Here is a 26,329-nt window from a genome sequence, read left to right on the forward strand (position 1 = left end):
TCCAAGAAAATAAGAATACTTCTCAATCAAGAATTTGGGTCTTGCTTCTTGTCATTTACATGTATTCTACAGAATGTTTAAGGAGATGAAACATGCATCATTTAAATAGTCCATGCACTTTTAGTTTTAACATTTTGAAGTCAAAAATGGTGCACAGAGTGTCAAATGTACAGGTTTACCGAATTTCACCACTTTGATTTTGAGAGCCTGGCCTAATTAACAAATATAAGAGGAAAACTTATTCAAAGAACATTCCAAAAGTTGGAGAAATCACAGCTATGATTTCTATGTTCATGTAGTTGCTTAAATTTTTTTTGAAATGGAAAGTGGCACATTTCATATGCTTAACATTTAACTTTAGGAAAATACTTTTGAATGGAGGAGAAACAATGAGAAAAGTGCTATTTTTTTTTTGTTTGAAACTAACAACCCCAATCATAATTATGATATTTTAATCTTCTTAAGTCTCTTTAAAATATGGCAGGGCAGGCCACAAAGCAACTCTTAGCAAATACAAAAAAAAATTAATATAAATTCCTGTATCTTTTCAAAACATAATGGAATGATGTTAGAAATCAACACCAAAAAATCCTAAGAAGCACACATGAAAATTGAACGATACACTTTTGAAAGATGAATGGGTGATAGAAGAAATCAGGGAAGCAATTAAAAAATTATTAGACTCAAATGAAAATAGTGGTACAACATACCAGATCCTCTGGGACGCAATGAAGCTAATTCTAAGAGGCGAGTTTATAGCTATGAGTGCCTACATAAGAAAATCAGCAAAAAAAATCCCAAATAAACAATCTAATGTTGCATCTCAAGGTCTTTGAAAAAGAAGAACAAATCAGTCCTAAAACCAGTAGACAGAAGGAGATAATTAATATCAGAGACAAAATAAATGAAATTGAGAATAAAAAAATACAAAAGATCAAATATGGCAGGGAATGAGTATTTTGTAAATTTTGTTCAGAAATAAAAAACATAAAACTAAAGATGAGAGCAGAGAAGACCTGGATATTGATAACTTAGACTGAAGTTTGACAGTACCTTTGTGATAAAAATCTTTTTTTTCTAAATATTATGTCCATGTGACTGATTAACTTGACCTTCATAGGCTCAATTTTTCTTATATATATTTCTTTAATAATATGACTTTATACTCATATTTGGTGAGCATGAGGAAGATCCTAAATGTAGCTGAGAAAGGGATTTTTATAAGGCCTGCTATATGCTGTGTATCTTTTTTTTATTAAATGAATTCAGAATAGTTATCTCAGTTCTGTTATTTACAGAATTAAATATGATATTCTTCTCAGTGGTTTAATAAAATGTTTTTATAAGCCTTTTAAATTTGTAGCTATATTAAAAATATGTGTTCATTGTGAAAGTTAGAAAATTGAGGTATACATTAATTGCTAAAAACTAAAAAATCACATGTTACCTAGAATCACTATCAGTATTTTGGTTATATAAACTCCCAGTGTTTGGCTTATACATTGCTGTTTATTATACGTATTATTTTTATTTAATATTACATTATGGACATGTTTCTATGTTAATAAACATAAATCTGTCTATGTTTTAGTGGCTTGTGCTATGGTTTGAATATGGCTTGTCCCTTACTAAATTTGTTGAAATTTAATTGCCATTGTGGCTGTGTTGTGAAGTGGGACCTTTAAGAATTGATTATTCTTTCTTAAGAGTAATTAATGTCTTCATTGTGGGACTGGATCAATTACCTTGAGAGTGTTTTTCATAAAGTGAGGTCATGCCTCATGTTTGATCTGTTTTCTACAAGTTCACTTCCTCTTTCACCTCTTTGCCATGTATATGATGCAGTACAAGGCTCTCATCAGTTGTAGCCACTTGATCTTGGACTTGCAGCCTCTGCAACTGTGGGCAAATAAACTTCCTTGCTTTATAAATTACCCATATCAGGTATTCTGTTATAACAATAGAAAATGGACCATGTGAACTGGCTAATATTTAGTTGAAAATGATCCAATAATTTATATAATCTATTATTACCTATTTTGTTCATTTATCTTTTTTTACTGGTGTAATCAGTGTTTTGATAGCCATAAAAATTCAAGCTATCCTTGAATATGGATCCTTGCACAAGTGTTTTATTGCTTTCTTAGAATAATTTTATAAGTTAATTCTTGGTCATTGGTTGGTTTAATGTTTCAAAATGAAAAATATTACTAATAGTAATGTGAAATAGTATATCCAAATTAGGAGTTACCGTCATTTAAAAATTGTTTGTCAATCTTATATGTGAAAATTGGTATGGTTGTTTTAAAATTTATTCTAATTTGCATGCTTTTGCTGTCTGCCTTAAACAATCTTATGCTTGTCATTTGATTTTCATCGGTGAGTTACCTGTTTGTGTCCTTTTGCCATGTTGGTTTGTAACTATTCTTTACGCAACAAAGGTGCATTTGCTTTATTTTGTAGGCTGGAAATATGTTCTGAGTTTTATTTCATTCTTTGATTCTTTTAAATGTCTAATTTAAAAAGTTTCTAATCTCACGTGTTAATCTTATACTTAATAGGTTACTTTAGTTCTTTACCCATAATATTAGAAGTATTCACCTCTATAATAGTCTTCAAATATTTTTAGTTTTATTTTTTATTAGTATGTAATTTATTTCGATATAACTTGTGTACATAGCAACCACATCTCACATCTCCCAGGCAGTACCATTTATTGTCACCTAGAATATAATATGAAGTACATACAACCCAAACATTTTATGAAATGTTCAAATTAGGCGTGAGGGCTAAGTGCTGCCTAAATGAATCATTTAGAAGTACTTTTATAATTTTTTTTTGTTTTTAGTGCTTACAAGATAACAGATCTGTATGTTCTAGTAACTAGGATTTATGATTGATGATACAATTTTATTAGTGCTTAGAAGATAATAGACTTGTATACTATAGTAACTAGGATTTATGATTACTGCTGTTTGACAGTGCTGAGCATTTTATGAATCTGCCTACCAGATCCTGTGACATGTGTTATTAAGAAACATTCATGTTGAGACATTATGTTGTAAAACCAATAAGCATTTTTGTTAATATAGATGGTACTGAAAAAGGAATGCTCTATTTAAAAGTAACAGTGTCTTATATCTTATTTACTGTATTTAACCACAGTTATAAAATATTTATATGGTGTCATGTAGCTGAGAACATGGTTCTTTTTTTTCCCTCTTTTTTTAGGTCTTATTGTATCTACTGTAATTGTATCTTTGAATCATCAGTAGAAAGGTATTTTAATGAGAACCAGAAGTGTCAGGCAAAATAGATTTTTCTTTTAAGTTAATGAAAATTGAATTTTTTAACTTGTCATTTCAGAATTTGGTAACAGCCAGCTTTGCCAAAGAATAAGGTGGCATTCTAGGGGTTTTAATCTTTCTCTAAACTCAGGTTGCTATTCTGATTTATAGTGTGTACTTAATCATTTCTCTGCTGATCAATTTCTTCAAAGTTTTGTTGTAAAAGCATATTTCTGGGCAGTTTTTCTGAAGGCTCATCTGTCATGCATTTCTCCTAGTGAATTTCTGAAGTTAGTAGGTGTAAGGGAGAGAGAAAGGAGGAGTATGTACATTAGAATCACCTGTAGACCATTTTTGTTTTAAAAATACCTGTCTTCTTTTTAGTTGAAAGTACTGTTGTTCCTTTTCTCTCGGATTTGATTGACCCCTTAAACATGTTACAAAATGGTTGAGATTCACTACTTTAATATTCTACAATGAAAAAAAAAATTCTACAATGTATCCTTGGATTAAACTAGCATTACTGAAGGTTTTATATCTGGACAACATAATATTTATTCCCATGTAGTTATTTTTATCAAATTTTTTCTGTAGTTGATGATATTATTAAACAAAGAGGAAAATTATAATCATCAGTCTTAGGAAACTTCTCTTTACTTTTTCTGTAAGATTGTTTGGGCCATTTGAATACATTGAGGGATATAAGAAATAACCATATAAGACTTACATTATCTTTATAGTTTTAGAAAACATTCTTTACACATTATGTATTTTAAAAAATTTTGTGTGGGGGGGGTTGTGTATAGACACAATACCTTTATTTATTTATATGTGGTGCTGAGGATTGGACCCAGTGCCCCACACGTGCAAGGTGAGTGCTCTACCACTAAGCCAAAATCCCACCCCCTACATTATGTATTTTTGGAGAAGACCAGTGAGAAGACACTGCTCTCTGGTCTTAGTACCAGTAGTTTGTATTTCTACTGAGCAGCTAGATGATTTTTATCTTTGAATTCTGAGCCATGTAATCAGTTCCTTTTTCCTCCTTAAATGACTTTCCTTTTTCCTCCTTAAATGACCTAGTATTAAGCACAGGGAACAGTTTATGGCTCACCTCTTGCAGAACTTAATAAGTTATCATAAGTGAAGTTCATTTCATAAAGGTTTTTTAAAACATTTTTTTCATTTTTGTCATCTTCTTTGCTCTGATTTTATTAATTATTATCCCACTTTGTTGAACTGTATCTAATATTCTTTTTTTAAATGTATATATTGTTTTACTTGTAGAGGGACACACAATATCGTTGTTTATTAATTTATTTTTTAGTGGTGCTGAGGATCAAACCAGTGCCTTCACACATTCTAGGCAAGCACCCTGCCATTGAGCTACAACCCCAGCCCCTGTATCTAATATTATTAACTTTTTAAAGTTGTCTTATGTAGATGCTTCTCAACCAAAAATGATGTTACATTCTGGTTACCCATTTTAAGTTTAAAATATCTTAAGTCAAACATGAACTTAATCCACCTAACCTACTGAATATTTTAGCTTAGCCTAGCCTACCTGAAACATGTTCAGAATGTTTACATTAGCCTCCAGTTAGGCAAAGTCATCTAACAAAAAGCCTACTTTATAATTGTGTAGGGTATCTCATGTCATTTATTGAATACCTGTATTTGGCAACAGAGTACAGTGTAGAGTGTCAGTTGTTGTATATAACATTTATCAATTTTGTTTACCTACTTTCTTCCTAATACCTATGATAAAATTTGTTTTAGTTTTGGATTATACAGCTAGTTTTGTATTGTATTATATTGACTGAATTTGTAAATCTTTTTTCCAATATACATATACAAATCTATGTCATTTTGATTCCAGTTGCAGGGGATTTACAGGCATCCAGGAAATCCTATAGCAGTCATTGTTTATCAGGGATATATTATTTGGCAAATGCTTTTCTATAAGGTAGCCATATCCAATGCCTGAACTCTTATCTTTTTATTTTTAAATTATATTCCCTAGCAGCACATTTTCAACAATAGTAAGCTGTTATAGATTGGTTCTATGCTTCAGTTAGTGAAAATGTTAAAAATCAAAAGAATTATAACAGAAGATAATGTCAGTGTTGTTAGGAAAAAAAATCAGCAAAAGAGTTAATGAGAAATGTTCATAGGGTAGTGTTTCTGTAACATTTCATATATTATCAAGTATCAGTGTTACTTAAACTATTTTGAAAGAATAGAAAATTCAGGAATGTCACAAAATTATCAGTGAATATGTGATGAATACTTTGTAAATTTTGTTGAGGCTACAAAGGAAATAATAACAAAGGAAAATTGTTTGATTTCAGACTACCTAACTTGAGTGACAGCTGTTTAAAATATACACATATTATAGTTTTTCAATATTTTCATTGCAGATTTATTTTAGAGGTAATCCTTATCCTCTGTGTCCAGTATTATACTTTAATATATTTTTGTATTGAAATGAACAGATATACACAAGATAGTACTTAACATATGGTCAGAAAAAGAAAATATAATGACAAACATTAGCCATGAAATTATATGAGTAACCGTTTTGGTTGAGTGAAATAAAATGTATAGTAGTTTATGGTATCATGTTTCATTTTTTGTACAATTTTGTCTTCTGAAAGTATATGGTTTTTAAAGTGAAACTTTTAGGTTGGGAGTATAGATAAGAGGCACATGCACTAGGTGCTGGGTTTCATCCCCAACACTGGAGGTGGGGAAATGAGGGAACCAACCAGGAGATTTTTTGATAACTTCTTAAAAATAACTACAACATTGTTTTCATCTTTAGGAATCTTATGACATACTAGATTATAGTATGTATAATCCAATGAAAATTTAATTAGTTAAAATGAATTGTTAAAAATTTTTTCTCTATAGAAAGGCACTATGATTTGAATTATTTTCAGTGCTGTGTGTGTATAATTTTATTTATTAGCTGCCTGAATGTATCTTGATATGTAGTCTATCTATCCAAAGTAGTGCTTCTTTTGGAGTTGGGTCTTGCTATGTTTCCTAGGAGGACCTTGAACTCATGGGTTTAAGTGATCCTCCTGCCTCCACTTCCTGACTGGGAGGTAGCTGAGACTACAAGTATGAGCCACAAAGACTGGCTTTTAAAGAAGTGGTTCTTAAACTGTAGCATGAAAATCACCAGAAAGTACTATTTAACACAGATTTTTTCAGGGTTGCAACTCTAGAGATTCTAATTCAGTAAGTCAGAGATAGGGCCTTTGTGATTGGTATTTTAAATAAGCTCTATAGAGGACTCTGATATAGGTGAATTGCATTTTGAAAACACTATTCTAAACAAGATGCAACAGTAAGTTGAGAAACTTAAAATTTATTTACTTTCAATTCTACTAATACTTACTGACCAGTTAGTATGAATCAGGGACTTTTGGGGGAAAGCACTACATCATAGTTAGTATAGCTATTATTATAGTGTGTGGAATAGACAGTTTTATAGTGTTAGGTAGCCTATAGTTTATTAATATTTTGTTCAATAGCAAAAGAAAAGACAATTTTTTTTAAAGAATTGGAATGAAAACACTGTAGAGTATGTAAATTTGATTTTCTTTACATTTTTATTTGATCTAAGATATTATCAATATTATAGGGAAATACATATCTTTTAGTTGTTCTCTCTTTAATCCATGTACAACACCACATACCCAATCAAAATAACCAGTCTATAGTAAAAGATATGGATCATGTGTAATATTACTGACTTCAATATATGTATCTAATCTCCTGACAGCTCCAAGTGTATTTCTTATTCCTACAGTCTATATTTAATGTGGTCAAAACCCTCATTTGTTAGCATAAACATTGAAACATTTTTATATTAAATTAAAAAAATTAATTTTCTATCTGTTGCATTATACATCCACAGCTGTCTGAAGGGAAAACAGTTTCTTTATATCCTATCATCCTGTCTGCTGCTTTTTGTTTTCATCCTGAAAAACTGGTGGAGGTGCTTTGTTAGTTTGCCTTGCTTATTACCTCTTAGAAAAATATGACATATCACTTTCATGGAAACAGGGTAAGGAAAATGACCTTAATTCCAGACAGACTCAGCTCTCCTGCTTTATCGTACTTGATGCTTCAGGGTTTGATAATGGTAGAGAGCTGATGTTGGTGGCAGTGACAGGAATGACAGCCCTTTTTACCACTTGCTGGTGGAAGTACAAAGCTGTCATGCTTGAAAGCCATGGATACAGCTTATTGGGATCTGTAAAAAATGTGTGCCTAGAATGGTAGAGATATGGGTATTGTCACATGTTATTTTATCGTGAGCAAGGTGAAAAATATTATTGTAGTTTGCTTAACTTTTTCTTCTGCAAAATGGATATTCCTTATATGATGATAGCTTTTATATTAGTGCTAAGCCCATTTTCCATTTCTATATCTCAGTACCACTGTGTTCCAAATACCTACGAATTGTTTGGTAATATTTTTATATTTATTCTGTTTATGAGGTAGTATGTGTTATTAGATTTTTAATATGTACAGACTGTCAACTGGAGTGTTTTTGCATTATTTTTAATTGAATTTTGAATTATTGCTCTTTAACAAAAAAAAAATAAGAAAAAGCTCAGAAGAAAACTTAATTTGAAGACTAACCTATGATTCTGTGTTCTATTTGTATTTTTCTAGTAGCTGAACACCTATTTTTACATCTTTTTCAGTTTTATCTGGTTTTTATTATCTCCTGAATTTTCTCTTATATGATTCTGTCTGTGATCCCTTTTTTCTCCCTAATATTTACACAAGTCAATTCATCTTTAACTTCCTTGAAGTTCATGTGCTTCTTGAGGGGACTTGCTTTCAAAGAATGTACAAAGAGTACAAAGAAGTGCCCATCTCTAAAATGTAAAGAAAATAGTCTCCAAAAATTACCGTATTTCTCATTTTATTTGGAGGAAAGGAACACAGTATTTTATGCCTTTTTCTTGCTTTTTTGCCTCCGTCCAAAAAAATGACTTGCTTTATTTGCCAAGAAATATAAACCTTCCTTATATTTTCCAAGGAATCTTGAAGTATAGTTTGAAGCCACTGATTATAATATAAACAGGTTGCATTACTATCTTTTAGATATATTGATGTATTTAAACTTTTTAAATTTAGAAATTATCTTTTTCTCGCCTTTAACAAAGAATTTGGAAGATATGTTTATAATAAAGTAAGTGGATGTTCATAATTAATTATTAGGGGGGAATACAAAGGATAATATTTGTATTTTTACCTGTGTATATGTTGGCATATTTTTACTGTTTATAATTTCTTTAAAATTAAAATTACTGAAAAAGATATGTTTAATGGGAAAATGGAATAAACCAATTGCACAATGTTAAGTATACAACTTAAAATATTCATTTGAAAATTTCATTTTGAAATGAAATCTAGTAACTAAGAACATTCTTTAACAGTATTATTTGTTTTACTTTATTATATTTTTCTTCTTTTAAGTTTTCTTCGGAGCTTCTTTATTAAATTTTCTTCTTCTTTTTTTTTTCCCTGTTATGTACTTTATGCAAAGCATAATTAAATAGTTCTTCCATCATTGAGGATAACCTAGTTTCTTATGATCTTCCTTGTGGCTACTATTTTTAGTTTCTTATACCACTTGGCTTTCTAGTCAGTTGGCACACCTTGTTGATTCTGTCTTCATTTGCCTCTCACACAACTGTACACTTGTTTGCCAGTTTGCCATCATTAGTTTTTCTTTTTCTTTTTTTTAGTACTAGAGATTTAAACCAGGAGTGCTTTACCACTGAACCATGTTCCCAGCCCTTTTATTTTTTATTTTGAAATAGGATCTCACTAAGTTGCTGAGACTGCAGTCCTCCTCTCAGCCTCCAGAGTTGCTAGGATTACAGATGTATGCCACAAGGTCTGGCTATTGTCATCATTTTTTGGCCTACATATCCAGGTGATGGCAGTAACTTTCTGTCTTCTGTGTCTTACATAATCAGCTGTCTCTACATATTGCGTTCGAGTTCTTTTGGAAGCTCATTCTCATTTTGTTATATCTCCTGTTCAGATATCTCTGCTGGCATTTTGGGCCTTCTATCTTATGGCCCCAAGTTAACTTTTTAGATAACTTCTCACTTCTGCTTTCCTTTCCTTCCAAACAACATTTTGCTTTTACCAAAATATTCTTTAGTAGTTTTTCTCAACAATACTTTTGTTTATATTTTTCTTAAATTCAGTACAATCCTCTTCTTATTAAGAAATTGAATATTCTTTTTATAGCATTTACCACATTCTGTTTTTTCTTTCAGGTGTTTTTATACTTTATAATATGGCTTTGAGCGTCCCCAACCTAAAATTCCAAAATGCTCCAAAATGCAAAGCTTGTTGACCATAAACATGACACTTCAAGGGAAAAATTCTGCTACTTGCTCTCATGTGATGGATTTTAGTTGAAATGCAAGTGCACCGAAAGTATTGTGTAAAATTATCTTAAGGCTATGTGTGTAAAATTTATATGAAATATAAATGAATTTTGTATTTAGGCTTGGGTTCCTCCCACAAGATATGTCTTATGCATATACAAATATTCCAAATCTGAGAAAAATCTGAAGTTTGCATTTCAGGTAAGGGATACTTGACCTGAACTTTGATTATAGATTTCAAGCTTTTGAGGGTAATAACTCTATTTCTGTAATCCAATATTCTGTCATAATACTGCCTTCTATATGTAAGAATTCAAAGGTTAGTTGGATTACAATGCTTAAATTTATAATTATAAAATGTAATAAAATAAAAATATTATTGACTTTGGAAAATAGTCTTGAAATTATTGTAGTTAAATAAAGCCTTACCTTATAAAGGGTCTATTACTTATAATTTTAGATTTTCATCCTTAAGTCTAACAGCATTTAAATGAGGTATCTGATTTTTAATGCCTAGAGAAGTGAGATTTTGCTATAATATTTAGGGAATGAAAAAACAGACCACATGTGTAAAAAATTGACTTACCATGGTTGCAAAACCAGAATTATTGTGAATGGCATTTTTTTTTAAAAAGCATAATTGTAAATAATTTAATTATCATAATAAGTTTGAACATCATTTCTAGGTAGTAGTTGGTAGAATAATAACCTCCTTAAATGAGCAAACAGAAAAAAGAAGGCAGTGAAATTTTCCGTACCTCTTGGAACTCAGGTTAGTTTTTAAAGAAAGAATTCTAATTCTTATCCTTTTGAAAAATTGACTCAATTTGCATATGGAAATTCATATCTGTGTTTCTGATTTATAGCACATGGATATAAAATTAGTTTTAAGAAGTGTATCAAGTTTACTGTTGTCTATATTGCATTTGCTTTTAGAACTTATATTCTAACAGGAAAAAGTTAGCAAAACAAAAAAATGCTTTGTTTTGGGGTAAAATTATTAGTAATAAGGTGAAATTTTTACATACTGGGACAGTGGCCATCCTGAAGAAAGTGAAGTTTCATCTTTTCATAGAATAAACACTTAATAAAAAATAAAAGTTGTCTAAGCTTATTTTCTCATTTATCTCTATATTTGAAAACATTTGTGACTTGTTTTTGAAAGCTGAATTTTTGACACAGAAGTATTATCTACATTCACATATTATCGACTCTTTTATTACGTTAAAAAGCTATTAGCAGTTGTCTGATAGGTATGACTTTTCTTTGTTGTAAATCAGTGGGTGCACTTTGTATATTTGAAACATCTCTATAGGTGGGCAAAATGCTTGTGAACTGTTTTTATTCCAGTGTCAAGTGCAGAAATAGTAGCTTTTAGGGCAAAGCTATAACAGTGTCATTTATTTTTTATTTTGTTATTACGGAAGATGAGAATGCATGAAAGCTATTAGGCTAATATATTAGAAATCTGTTTTTATACTTTTTTTTTGGCATGCTTATAAACATGAAGATTAAGAGTATTTAAAACACAAAGGAGTTAAGATTTCTTAACATGAAGACTTTAAATATAGTTTTAATTTTTATTAAAAGTATAAAACTAAATATTAAAAGTTTAATTTATACTTGGAAGTTTAAGTATAAAATGCATTTTACATTTACAAATGAAGATATCAGGAGATATTGTGGCAAATATATTTATTGAATAAAGCTTTCCTTAATACTTGTGTCCACGATGTTAGTTTCTCTTCAGGGTTTCAAAAAATAAGTATTACTTGCTTATGCTACATTTCATCAAATTTAAGCATTTCTCTAATTCCATAAAACGGTAGAAAATACAGCAGAAGGAAACTGGGCCTTTGCCAAGATTTGACATTATGTTAGCATTATTATCAGAAATAAATTGCTATTTAATTTGCTAGTAATCTCAGTGAATTCAAACTATTGCATGGTTCTCATTTTCCAGGGATTAGGGTATTTAGTAAACTAGATTGAATGAACCCCATTTATTTATATAAAAGTGATATATTATTGAATCTACATTTTTAAATGTAAAAATGAACTATTACTTGATTTAGTGGATACAGTGTTAAAAAATAGAATAACCATTGTTTAGCTAAACAATTACAATATAGCAGGTACTTGCCTATTTTATATAACCTATTGCTAACTTTCTCATAGTGATATTAGTTCTCATTGCCAGATTATTACATTACACCAGTTGGAAAATATGTTTGATATGAAATTTCCAATCCTTATCATCTGTAGTTAGAATTGGTAATTTCATATCTTCCTTACATGAATTTAGGATTGGAGAGAAAAATTCATAAAGTTAAATTATGTGTGATGGAGTAGAAAAAGTGAGATTTGTTGTTCCTTAATGATTTTCATTGTGGAAACAATGGTATTTTGAAGAACTAGGAGCTATGATTGCTTAAGAACATTGTGTAAATTTGTATTGCTCTAAAGTTGCTATGTATCTAAAATTAGAAACAGGTGGCTTTGTTAGGCTTTCCTACAATGATATAAAAGTCTTTTTTTCTCTTCCTAATAGTTAGATTTGTATAATTAACTTGTTATGCAAACAGAATTTAGTTGAATAAAGTTCAAAAGTAACTTTATTTTAATGCACTGTTTTTCACCAGTATTCTGTGTTTACCTAGAACATTTGGCTTAGAATCAAGCAAAGTGAAAAAGGAAGCTTTGTAGCTTTTTCTTCCTTCCCTTTGTTGTCAGTTCATTTGTACTTTATAGGCATAGTATCCTTGATCTAGGAAATCAGTTTTTTCTTTTTAATAGTAAACTTGAATTTTAAAATTTCCATATGTTGGTGTGCATATATGGGGATGTTTGGTTTTTGGTGTATAAATTTTAAAATACTAATAAATCCTATGATTTTCTACATTCAAAAGAAAGAATGAAGTTTTAACCACACTTCATTATTTTGGATGCATCAAACATTATAGCAAATATACTCTATCAGGAAACATAACCTAGTCGTATAGAAAATCTTGAATTGTTTTGAGCCTATAATTTTTGTTTTTATGTTAAATGCTATTCCAGTTGTCATCATATAAATATATCTTCATAGTTTGTGGCTTAGAAACAATACACTTCATATATTTTTTTTAAAAAGCAAATACCTGTGTCAGTTACTTTTTAAAGTTATACACTGTTTTAAGGCTATGTATTTATTCTTTAGAAAATATGACTTACATGAATATCTTCTGATGGACATAATATTGACAAAATATACACATGATATTTACTTTAACAAACTGCCATGCAACAAATACATTAAGTAATGAAGAAATTGATTATATATGAGCTAATCTAATTGACATTCACATTGAAAATTTACAACATAACCGTTACTTAAAATGGTTTTTCTTATATTTGGCAGTAAGATCTTTTTTTTTTTTTTTTTTTACAATTCAAATCTAAAACTCCTCTGAATGTGGATTTGGTGAAAATTATTAGACTTTTTCCTAGTCTGTGACAACCTGAGGTACTAAGCATTTCTCTCTTATTTCACTATCTTCATATGTAATCTTTCTATTTCTTTTAGGATCTATCCAAGAGTTGTGTATTACAGCATTATTAGGCATGGGATCAGCTTCCACAATGGAAACAACTCTTTTTTTCATTTTGCTTTTCAAGACTTTTTGAAATTTTTGTCTAGTGAATGCATATAGTAGAGGATGAAATATAGTAGTTCCATAAGCCATGACTAGAAAACACAATCTTAATTTTACTAAAAGGTCACTTGGGCCTAAACATAAAATAGTGGTATTTAAAACAGAAATTGGTGTCCAACAGAGAAGAAATGTAGAAATAATCAGTAGTGACATTCTGAAGACTCTTTTCTGCCTTTCTCGCCGTTCACGGTGTCGTTTCACAGCTCGCCGGAGGGCAATTATTACAGAAACTGAAGTTCTTACACCAAAGACTACATTTCTCCCACCACTGCTTTGTGACATGTCTGTTGTCTCATGTTGTGTTGTTAGAGAAATCGTCTTTTTCTTTCTTGCTTTCTTCTTCTGCCCTGTTGAAAATCTTGTGCCTATTCGAATATTAAGAGCCTGAAGTATCTTGGTATATGTGATTAACATTACTATAACTGTGAAAAAGAATATTGGGATCTGTACTAGAAGGTGATAATACATTCCAAGTTCAGTGTAGTATTCATTTGTACTGACACACAAAAGTGTCTTGTTTTCCCACGTATTTCCACTTTGAAGACTGAAAAAATTTACTTCCATAAAGGGAATTAAGAATGAGAAAAAAGAAAAAATCCAAATGGATATCATTAACATTACAGCTCTGCCCATCGTCAGAATTCGGTTTGCAGGTTTTACAGAGATGTCATATCTGTCCAAGGTGATAGCAAAAACGTTGATTGCTGTTGAGACACTTGCAAAAGAAACACAAGCCTCATGGAAACAGCAGATGAGAGCTGTGTTACTCTCCAGTGAAAGCAGAAGGATAACTATAGTTAGAGGAATACATCCCACACAAATTATTACATCAAGTACATGAAGATTCATTGTAATAATGTTACTGACAGAGTTGATTAAGTTGGATTTCATGCAGTAAAGTACCAATACGGTGAGGTTGCTGCCAAGTCCCAGCACAATTTCTAACATAAGAAATCCTGTGAGAGACACTTGAAAGCTTAGTGGATATGATAATGCTTGGTACATATTGGTATTGATGTCATCAATGTCATCTCGCACTGTAATGTTAGATTCAGACTGCATGTTGATTTCCAGAATGGGAGAAAAACACATTCTTTTGGAGCAGTTGGCTTTTTCCCTAGAAAGTGAAATAAAATAAACTTTTTGATATTTGGCAACTTAAATGACGTATAAAACATGTATTCTTTGTAATCAAAAAACCTTTATTGTGTATTTAGTTTAATTTTCATGTTTGTATGCTATTAATGGAAAATGTACAATTAAGAAACCATCAAGACTGCATTGCTTTGTTATAAAAGGAAATTGCATTCTCCTTTCAGAGGAATACTTTATGGGGATTGTTCCCCTATATTGCAAAATTACTTAATATACTAAAAGGGTTTTCCTCCTTTGGAAATAAATGAGACATTTATTCTTGAGAGAAGGCATATTTTTGTATATTAAACTATCCAGTATGCAAAACTAAGTTTAGCCTATTTTAAAATTTCATTTTAAAATGTTTTGAGTAGATAGAAAATATATGCTATTTTAATATGCTCTAGCATGATTAGTGTTGGTGTAATCATTCCTGTGAGATTTTAAACGAACAGGGAAAGTGTTCATTTAAAATGACATATGGTACAGAGCACTGATTTGTTTCAAACTGTCATATCTATTGCTTTTGATAGTCAAAAGTTAACAGTGTGCTAGGGGATATTCGGAGTTATTTACCACAAAAATAGGCAAGTGGCAAGTATTTCACATATCACGGTGAATATGCTCACTGAATTTTTTCAGTGTGCAAACTTAAAAAATTAGAAGACAAGGGACATTAGCCAAAGCAAAAAGCCACAAAGCTTGATAAAAGAGTACTAATCATTCCTATGAATGATTTATTTTGTGACCACACCCTCTTGTATCTTATAGAAAGAGAAAATTGAAATTTAATACATATTAAGAAATAGCCATTTTTGAAGTGGTTTAAAAGAATATATTAGTTGAGTTTATTTGTTTAAACAGCTTTTAAAGTAAAAAATTAAATTCTAAGGAAAAGGAGTATGTAAAACCCATTTTTTGAGGAAGCTTTTAAAGTTGCACATTACCTCTGAAACCTTTTTTATGTATCACCCAGTGTTTAATTTTGAAGAAAATTTTGAAAATAAACAAGTTCTTTTGCTAAAATTCATGCAAATCTATATTTTAATACATAGGGGTTTAGAGTAATTTATAAAAATAATACCTGATTTTCTAGGCTGAAATGTCTAATCAACATATTCAAGTTAAAATTGGATATCATAAAACCACCTATAACATTTCAGATACATCATTTTGACTGCAAAATACATTTCAAACATAAAATTATAAAAGTTATTTTCAAGAATTTATGTTACCCTTTTACTTGGTTTACTTTGACAAGTTTTAGAATATAGTTTTATTTCTGCATGTTATTTTGGGATAATGTTCCAGAAACAAATGATAATATTAATTTCTTTTGAGTGGTATAAGTATTAATAGAAGCATATTCACGTAAATGAAGATCTTCGCTAACACTGAAATCTTATGAAAATGGAAAATTCTAAGTGTGCCAAGTTTTTTGAACTGACAGATTAAACATCAGGTCTTTGTCACATCAGTTATGTTTACAATTAAATAAAACAGAAATGTTAAGTTTGATGATAATTAAGAAAAATTATCTAATTTCTTTTGTAAATGTTAACCAGTGTGGTGGGGTGCATGCATTTTCTGACCTACCTGTTTGCTGTTGCCTTATGGGCCTTTTGGTTCACTATGGCAAATTTTCACAAATTGATACATGATATCATTGACAGATTTTGACATGAATTTTTACCTGACAGCAGTGAAGTAGCTGTGTTTTATTTCATGTCTTGTAGGAATTCTTTCATTTTCTCTCCAGTACTTCAACTGCATAAATTATGAAATTTAGTTAGCTGATGGATTTCTAAAGAACAGTACATAATATTTGTGTTTGTTTTGCCTTAAAAAGTCACCACCAAGAGAAACTTCCTCAAAAGATAGAAATTTCCCTTTGAGGGAATATATGATAGTGTCCCTTTATTTTCCAGAATATGTGAAAACAAAAAAGGAAATGTAAGTTTTCTAGCTTCTAAAATGTATTTAGACATCCTTTTGTTACATTTGTAAATCTTTTTGTACACCAGTCCTCATGGTTTTGAAATTACTTCTTGATCACATAATTTCTTTATATTAAAATCCAGTCCACGTTGTTTTGATGAAAACCATGTGCTATTTAATTTGGTTTGTTTTCATTAGAAGAGGATACATAATTGGTCATAAAGCTCAGATGGAAAAATCCATTAGTCACATCAATTGATACGAATAGCTGAATAGTGTAGAAAACATAAGGTTCATTTTGCTTGTTGGTGAAATTAGTCATTCTCTTTTTTGAGACTCATATTTCATAGTTTCTTCAGGAATCCATAGCTTCCACGATTCTGGTGTGTTAAACTTCCCCTTTAAAAATGCTCACCATTTTTCACCCCAGGCTTTTGTAATCATATTGTGTTTCCTTTTGTAGTTATTATTTGTAGCATCTTCTTAGGATACTGTTGATTTGTTATATTCCAGCAGTAATATAGAGCTATTCCCTGATTTTAACTCCTTAATTTCTTAGGAGAAATATCTTGTAGTTTGTGGTTCAGAGAGCTAGGGAGATTCTCAGTCAGTTGCAATCTTCACATTGATGGTTGTAAATACTGAATTAGCTGCTATGGGTCCTTGTGAAAAAGAAAACAAATGGTTAAGAAATAGGGTTCTTAACAATTTCTAATTACTTGAAAGTTACTTCAGTTTTTTTTTTTTTAATTTAAAGCCATATAGTATTTGTTCTCTAAGTAAGGAAACTGTATTGCTAGAGCCATAGCTATATGCATAAAATTAAGTTTCTTGAAATAAAATACTCCCTTGTCCTGGCAGAAATTGTATTACTTAATAGTAGAGTTAAGCATTATAAATATAACCATGAGAGAAAGGCTGTATTTTAAAAGTATTTCTGCTCTCTTCTTAGACGTTAACCAGTATTTTCAGATTATAAACAGTTGTATACTCTAAACATACTGCCATTCCCTTGTCTTTATAATAAATTTAACATATACAGCTGTAAAAAGGTAGCTTGCTTAATTATTAGCACATGGTGTAGATTATAACTCATTAAGATAGATTCCATGATAAGATACTATAAATTTCCATTGATAAATTACTCATGTGGTTGAAATATAAAAGGCAATACCAAAATGTAACTGCAAATTAAATAATTTTCAATGTCCATGCCCAATAATAATGTTAACATAAAATCGAATAAAAAATAACAACTAAATGGTTCTTATAAGAAATATAAGCAGTTTTTGGACACCTAAGAAAAACTGTATTGATCACATTAAGAATATTTAGTATGTCTGAGGTGATTTAAAAGCTGATGTCTTTGTAGGTAATTAACAAGACTATTCTTCAATTTAACAGTACATCCTAAAAATTGCATTTAAAATATATCATGTCTTAAATGAAATAGATCTAAAAATTACAAATCTAGCATTGAGTAGAAATAAACACATAAACTTTAAATTTAGACTGAAAATTTTCAAAGCAATTTTACCCCACTATGCCAATTTCAAAAGCAGCTGTATATTGTAAGAAGGAACACATCTTACCTTTGCTAAGGATTTGATAAATTCTTGATGTAGTTGAAGCATTTCCAGTTTTGATTGATTCATTTTGTTCACTTGTTTGTAGAGAACTGGGGGAAGAGGATTATAAACACCTCTTCAGAAATGACCTTAATGAAAATATGTGTCTGTACTGTGCCATTGTTTCAGCAGTACTGCTAATGTATGGAACGTGTAAGGCTGCTTAGAGGCTGCTGCAGTCTCTCACTCTTCCTACTGTGGAATCAATAAGCATCTGAAAATACATAATAAAGTCATTTAACATACTGAAGGCTTCTTGTCTCCAGAGACAACGTTTAGATTCAGTCTTTATAAAAAGGAACTGCACTGCTTTTCAGAGGAAAGCCTGTTCTGAGCAGCTTTTGCAGAATGACAGCCTACCTTGTCGCTTCTCTTCACTGCAGAGAGATGCAGTGCATTCACTAATTTTGATTGGTCAGTTGTATCGAGCTTAAACTGTGCTTCATATGTATAGCCGGGATTTCCCCCCCACTGTTTTATGTAAGGATGCTTTTTAAAAAGACTGAATTTATAAGTGATTGCATGTTGTTCTTAAATAGAACATGAGTAAATTAGTCTTTTAAAAATCTGTATTCTATTCTGGTTTGTTGGTCACTTATGCCAAACATTAGAAAATGCAGGGAGGCGTGGGTGGGTGGGTAGGGGGGAGATTTACATAGTAAAAAATATTATATTCTTTTTAAAGCCTTGATAATTGTACTTGTGAATATTTTAGTAGTTATATATGTTTTTGGTTGAGGTTCTTTGTTCTACAAATAGAAACCCACTGCATCTCTACACTGAACCCCATTGAATTTCAACTAGTTTGTATTTAAGTCATTTCTATATATTCCAAATTGTTGTGAACATGTCAAAGTGTTAAATGTTGTCACAATTTCAGTATTCATTCAGCTGTTTCTTCTTTTCATTCATTCAAAATATTAATTGGGTTGATCTAGGGTGATTTTCCCCTAAGATTTTTTAAAAAAATATTCCATTGCTAATAGCACAGTTTTAGTGGTTAAAACTTGAGTCATTTACTTTCACCTTTCATAACTCTTTTACTTAGTAGATATATACTGATCATTTGTTATTAATATTTTATTTCAGTTGGCTAGTTTCTATTTTTTGATGGGGGTACATTTATTAGTGGATTGCAGTTTTGTAAATATTTTATGTAGCTATATGTTAATGTTGGTAAATATATGGGCAAAGGAAGAAGGAAGCTACATGTCCTCATAAATTATAAAACTAAATTATTTTTAGATATGCTTTCAAAATAATAAAACAGTGGTATGAGTATTGAACCAAAATACTAAAATTAAATTTTTATTAAATTTAGAATACATTTTTATTCTCAGTCATGAGGAGGATAAGTATTCTTTTAGACTTGAGTTTATATAGAGGCTGGATTCTATATTGATAAAATTGAAGGCATTGCCAATGGTTGAGTTATTAGAATATTAATTGTTACCTATTTCCTTTATTTTAGGAATATTAGTGATCTTCACCTTTCAAAATATTTTATCCTAAGTTTTTAATTTGTCATCAGAGTTATGCTCTTACAGTTTTGAAAAGCAATGTACATTTTTATAATTGTTCAGACTGTGTTTTTTAAAAGGGAATAGCTGATGAGCATATGAATTTTACTTTGCATTTCTACAGAAATTGAGAATGTGAAAATTTTTGTTGTGAGTTTCTAAAATTTTCCCCACCCAAAGCTTTGGGTGACAAGGCTTTGGTAATAATAAAAATGAAAATGTTATATTACTGTTTATGCATTTTGAAAGTTGGGGGAAAGGATCTTTCTACAATGCCAGCCACATTAAGAAATAGCTGATAATCACAAAATATTATTTTAAGCTTAAAACTAAAATCATAGAAAGCATGGTGGTATAAGTTGAAATTTGTATTTGGAACAAAGAAATTTATTAGTATAATGAAAATATAGATATTTTTCTGCCAGAGTTAAGTATTTGGTTAGGTTTATTGTCAGAATATCCCCATGAAATAGGAGAAAATAAGGTACAGAGAAATTTGTTGACTTGAAAAAGTCTAGATAAATTAACCATTAGAGTCAGTGTTAGAACTCTGTAAACCCCACCCTACTAGGTAGCTAGCTCTCTCTCTGGAAAATTATGAAAGTATTGGACTTAAAATTGGATAATCTAGGTTCAGTCACTGATTATTGGTTATATAACATTTTGGTGAATCAAGCTTTCTTTGGATCATAGAGTAGCTTTGATTCTTTTTGTTGGAAGCGTATTTCTTTGCTTTGCTTATCTCTTTGTGAGACAGTGTTTCCACATTATATTCAAATTATTTCTAAGAAACAAAATCTGAGGTTTCTGTAAGCAGTAATGGTAGCAAAAAATGCTAAGGCCCAGATATTGCTGTTTATCCTGTGTATAAGTGACTGTGGCTAAAGATGCATAAGATTTCACAAACAATAATTTAAAAAAACGAATTCAATGCTTAGTCTTATTTTATTTCTTTTCAAAAACCAGAAATTTATTTGGTGCTTACAAGTTACTCATATCTTCACAGAATATTCCTAACATTCCCTGTTTTTAACAAATATGGTATTAGATTGAGAATCAGATTATGTTACTTTCATGAAGAAAATTTATTCAACTTACATATCAGAATTTATAGATTCTTGTTTCCATAGTAACACATTTTCCAAACTTGTGCATTTAGTATGTTTTATATTCATATAGGTAACTGATTTTGAAGAATGCTACAATTGGTAATTTGAATCAAATCTTATATTATAAATAATTTTGTAGATTAATTTTTTACTTAATAAGTTGAGAAAGCACTTTGGCTTTCCCAGTGATAATTTAAAAAAAAAATGTGTATCTAATCTCAAAATATAGCTCACTTAAATCCTTTTTCAAAAGTTGTGTTTTTAGTTTTAAATATTTTGATTGCTTATCTCTTTTAATTCTAAAAAGTCCTGATAATAGGGTCTTTGACTTTTAATTTTATACATTTGTCTTCTTAAATTTGGACAGCTGCCACTGTTTACATTGCATTATTCATATCAAAACATTCTTGTCCAGCTTGTGGGTCATTCTGATTCTCTTGAGTGTCTAAGTAAAAAACTCAACTTGATGATATATTGGAATTAACTAAAAGTGCTTTCAAACTGTTTACAAAGTATATAAACAAAAGTAGAGTTTAATTGTGGAAAATCAGTTTTTAAACTGTATTGTTTCTGAAAGGGTGCTTTTTCAATGAATACTTAATGTAGTTAACTCTGAACTCTCTGATACTGGAACCTAGGGAAAACCAATTTAAAAATTTCATGTGGCTTCTCAACTTTAAATTTCTTTCACAATAAATGTTTTATCAGAAAGATAGAAATGGACCATCTGCTGAAACCTTCTTCAAGTGGGGCAAAGCCAAGGTAGTAGAGAGTCAATAACAGTGATGATTCATTATCTATAAGAGAATAATTGAAAACTAATCAAATTGGATAAAGTGCATGCATCAGAATTGAACATTTTTAGGAGATAGAAAATGCCACAAGCTTTTCTTTCCTCTTCTTCCTTACCCCAACTAAGTGGAACAATTAAAATTTTTAATTTTTATTTTTTGCAATATTTATTTGTAGTTGTGTCTTTTGCTAGCATGGCGTACATTACAAAAATAAATATCTGGCATTTCTTTCTGTTTTTTCATTTGAACCTAGATTTTGGATACTGTGACTATTATTATAGTCTATCCTCCCTCTGTTATATTACTGTTGGCATGTCTGGGGCTTTGTCCAAATTATTATTTCACCCCCAATTTTATGGATTACTGTTTTGACTGCTTTTTATCTGTCTTTGCATCCTCTAAATATTAAGCATTTTGCTGAAGTTTCTCCTCTTTTATTTTAATCAAAGAATTATACAAACAGCCATGTTTGTGCTCCTGCTCCCACTGTTTTTTTTCTGTTGTTTCTTTTTCTTTGCATAATTCTTCTACTCTTAATTTCTTTGTTTTGAGGCCAAATCATTTATGAGCTGGATTGTATGTTTAACAAATCTATGTCAAGTCCCCTCTTCTGGGCTGAGTCTTATGCTTGATGAGAGACACAATTGAATGGCTGACTGTAATCTTGTGGACTCAGTAACATCCGTTGTACAACTTGGTTATTCATTTTTATTCATTTGGGAGAATGAATGTATTTTAAGAGTTTACTATTAACCTCTAATGAATGTCATCCCAGGTGACTTTCTGCTAGTTATATTCAGCAATATATCTTCAGTTACTACTACCTTCTAGTTTCCATTTTAGGGCTATGATACCTACAAAAAATCACGTTATTTTGATTGGGATTTTACAGAATTTAGCTACAGATGGATTTTGGGAAAACTGTCAACATTATTGAGTCTTTCAACTTATGGACACAATCTCTCTTTTTTTAATGTTATATATTTGATTTCTTTTATCCATGTTATTTAGGTCTTTTGCTATACATCTTGCATATATTTTGTTAGATTTGTTTCTACTTAATTTCTTTATTGAAATAACACCTAACTTTAAAAATCCAATTGTTTGTTGTTAGTAAATATAATTTCAATTGGTTTTCGTATGTTGACCTTGTAGCCGGCAACTTTACTAAATTCATTTATTAATCTAAAAACTTTTAATAATGAATTCCAGAGGGTGCGATGGTGTACACCTGTAATCCCAATGGCCTAGGAGGTTGAGACAGGAGGATTGAGAGTTCAAAGCCAGCCTCAGCAAAAGTGAGGCACTAAGCAACTCAGTGAGCCCCCCCCATCTCTATAAAATATAAAATAGGGGTAGAGATGTGACTCAGTGGTCATATGAACTCTGAGTTCAATCTCTGGTACAAAAAAAAAAAAAGAATTCTACAATCTTTTTGATGTAAATAATTAATGTTGTGTGTAAATAAAGGTAGTTTGCTTCTTGAAATGTAACACATTATTTTTTTGCTCAGGTGTTAGATTGAATAGGATTGTGTTGGGTGAGATAGTCTTCCTTGAGCCCTAAGCATCCCTGAAAAGTTTGTATTGGGTATGTCAGGAATGCAGACCTGGCTACTATGTTTGTTGTTAGCACCTTTGAGAGATGATATAATAACTCTTCAGAAAAAAGAGCAGATAAAAAACCTTCTTCTGTTTATTATAAAAAAATGACAATTTTTCCAAGCTCATTGTTCTTCAGCTGTGATGGAAACCCACCTAGTATAGAGTGTCCATCAATGCATCTCTGTCAGGAGAACTTAAAGAGGAAGGTGAACTGTCACTGACATGATGCTCATAACTGTTTGCTATATTATGGATAATAAAGTCTTTTGACTCAGCATCTTATATCTTCTATTTTTGTCCATGAAACAGTAACAGGCTAACTAGCTTCATAGCTTGTAAGTAGGGTAAAATCCCAGACCCTTAGCAATTTTTGATATTTTTGGTGACAAGGATGTGATGTTGAAGACATATGGGGCTTCCTGCAAGAGAAAGTATAGGGCTCCTGAGGGCTGGTCTAGGGGATATGAGATAAGTAGTAGCAAATGTTCTTTTTTAATTTGGTGGAGCAGTGTTACGAATTAAATGTAATAGCTGGATTGATGCTTTGTCTGTTGCTCACTTTCTAGGCTGGAGGAGGAAGGAATATTATCACATCAATGAGGCAGCAAGCTTCAGGGCCATAGGCAAAAGGCAGTGTTGTAGCTATTGAATCAAGGGTTTCCAAGAGCTAACATAAAAGGTGTCAGCAATGAGGATGCTGAGCTTTGCATAGACTAAACACATTATAGGTTCATTTGTTGAGTCTGAGTGGGCTACCACTTGAAATTGAATGTAAATGCAGAGCCTTTTTGATACAGTGCTATTGTACTGATTCTTTCTCTCTCCCCTTTGTCTAATCTGAAGTGCTTAAGATAAAACCCAAGTAAGGTAGGGAACCTCAAGGAGGAAAAAGAACATAACTTTTCTAGTTCTGTTGGACAGAGCTGCTCAAGTCATCATCCTACCTGTCCTGTGGTGAAAAGCACAGTAGGTAGAAAGGGAGGCTGAAGGCACTGAGCACTGTAGGGTGGAGCTGCAGCGGCATGCACAGGGTCAAACTAGAGATTCTGAGGCTCAGGCCCTTGCAGGAACTTGGGGTAGAAGAGGGAGGAAGTGAGGAACTCTGGAGTGAGGAGCCAGATCAAAACAAAACCCTCCTCACTGCCACAGATCTTCCCTGTAGGCTGGCTCCCCCTTCTCCATCATGCCCCACACTTCTGAACAGGAAATAATGTAGTCTCCTGACAGCTATGCCTGTAATTGCTTTTGTGTGTCTGTTAAATTCTTTGATTTCTGTTCCTGCAGGTGGGGGGTAAACACTCAAATACAAAAAGTTGAAGTGTGGGTGGAGACTCTGGGCCTATACTGTTCTGGCTTCCTTTGCTAAATGTCTTATTTGTATTGATGTTTTCACATTTTTATACTAAGAATGCTTATAGATTTAAAACAGATTCTCCCATTCACTGCATTCGTTGCTCTATGTAGCCAGGTGATCCAACAAAAACAATAATATATCATACTAGAAGGAAAGAAAAGAAATCACAGTTTTAGTTAGGGTTTGGTGGCTGCTGGAGGACTTAGACCATTTCCCAGTATAGCAGTGCCACCTGCTTGACCCAGTTACCAAATGCACCCTTAATCTTGAGGCAGGGTCTTCCTCTGTTGCTCAGATTGGCCTCAAACTCCTAGCATGCCTGGCTAAAGGTGTATGTGTGTGTGTGTGTATGTGTTTTGCTGGAGATTAAACTCAGGCCTCAGGAATGCTGGACAAACCCTTTACTGTTGCTCCCTACTACATACCTACCAAGTATACTTTTTTTGAAAAGTGGATAGTTCTTTGCCAATTACCAATAACTGCTCTTGTTAAGACCCAAGGATGCTTTGAGTTGTCTGGTATAATGTTTCTTTTAGAGCATAAGTTAATGTGGTCTTCATGGTTAACAAAGAAAAAGCCCAGTGGATCTTATTCATCGAATGAAAATAGTTTTTGTAAGGATACACTGGTCTGGACTTAATGTCATTTTGGCTTTTCATGAAGGGGTGGAAGCTACCCCTTTTGGAGGAAAACTTACCTTTCACTTCAACATTTGAAGCAAAGCCACTGGCCCATTGGAACTGAGTCAGGTTACTGATAGTTCAGCTAAGTTGAGAGCTGATGCCGTTGTTCTGTGTCAATGCCAGCTACAGAAAACAGACTGGATGGGATCACTCCATTCTCATAGTTCTTTTGAGTATTCCCTTTGTTTGATCTTATTATTGACTTCCGGTCTATTGGCAATAACTTAACTTCAGGTCTGTGTGTTACAAGATGGGCAGACAAAACTTTTTCTTTGGGACTTAAAACTATGAAAACAAATTGTATCTGCCACTTACTCACTCTGGCTTACTCATGCTTGCACTTCACAGATTTCCATTTCTACCCGGATCCATTATTGTACTGGATGTTGCAAAACATTCACTCCATTATTGCTGTTGCAACATTACTAATAGATGGGTAACCACTATGTGCTGGGTTTTGGAAATAGATACTTCTCACTGTTCCTCTCAGCTTCCATGTATAAGAAGAATTCCTTTTCCATAGCCAGGGCTAGAGGATTTTCCCCCTTTTGTTTCTTTTCCTAGCTCAAATGGATTTTCAGCAATGTCCAGAGTGAGCGGAATTCTTACCCTTTCCTCATTGATTTTAGGACCACCCCCATCTCTCCTGATCCCTTGCCTTATTAATGTTGGTAGAAAGGATCCAGGCTGGACTCCATGCTTTTCTCTTAGTGGCTGCTCTGTCAAGTCTGCACTATGAGGGAGGTTTTCTTGGGCTTTTCACTTTGTATGTTTTCTTAGTGAACTTTTAGTGAGGTTTGTGAAGAAGAACCCTTGAATGGACATGAATTCCCTTTGTTCATGTTCTCTCCATGGGTTCTGTATTATCTTGCTAGTGCACACTCCGGCCTTCAGCAATTCATTAACAATTTTAGTTAGTCTTCTGGGTGTCCTGTAGTGTTTCTCCAGTACTCAAGTGCTCATGCCCAATATGTTCTTCTAGACAACCATCTTTCCTCAGAGTTTGGGTTTCCTTAGCTTTCTGATGATTTCAAATAAAGTTTATATTTGTAGATTATTTTTTCTTGTTCTTTTGTTGTCAGAGTATAAACTATGTTCTTTACAGCTTTCTACATTCCATGTGGAAACCAGAAAAATAACCTGCTGAGA

The 26,329-nt window shown here is 31.7% G+C and overlaps 2 protein-coding genes across 2 annotated transcripts in view; one reads left to right on the forward strand and one right to left on the reverse strand.

The window, feature by feature from the left end:
- Cog5 (component of oligomeric golgi complex 5) overlaps positions 1 to 26,329 on the forward strand; it is a 345,900-nt gene that overhangs the window by 61,324 nt on the left and 258,247 nt on the right. The window lies entirely within an intron of this gene.
- Positions 13,207 to 16,217, reverse strand: Gpr22 (G protein-coupled receptor 22). The gene is made up of 2 exons (XM_027926496.1): positions 16,147 to 16,217; positions 13,207 to 14,533 (listed from the first exon to the last, which is right to left on the reverse strand). Exon 2 carries the CDS (start codon positions 14,506 to 14,508, stop codon positions 13,207 to 13,209), a length of 1,302 nt encoding a protein of 433 aa, XP_027782297.1. The 5' UTR covers positions 14,509 to 14,533; positions 16,147 to 16,217.

This window comes from Marmota flaviventris, chromosome 1 (assembly GCF_047511675.1).
Source record: "Marmota flaviventris isolate mMarFla1 chromosome 1, mMarFla1.hap1, whole genome shotgun sequence".
NCBI lineage: Eukaryota > Metazoa > Chordata > Mammalia > Rodentia > Sciuridae > Marmota > Marmota flaviventris.

Excerpts from the sequence above, each read along its gene's own strand:
- Gpr22 (XM_027926496.1), bottom strand. The coding sequence starts at position 14,508 with ATGTGTTTTTCTCCCATTCTGGAAATCAACATGCAGTCTGAATCTAAC.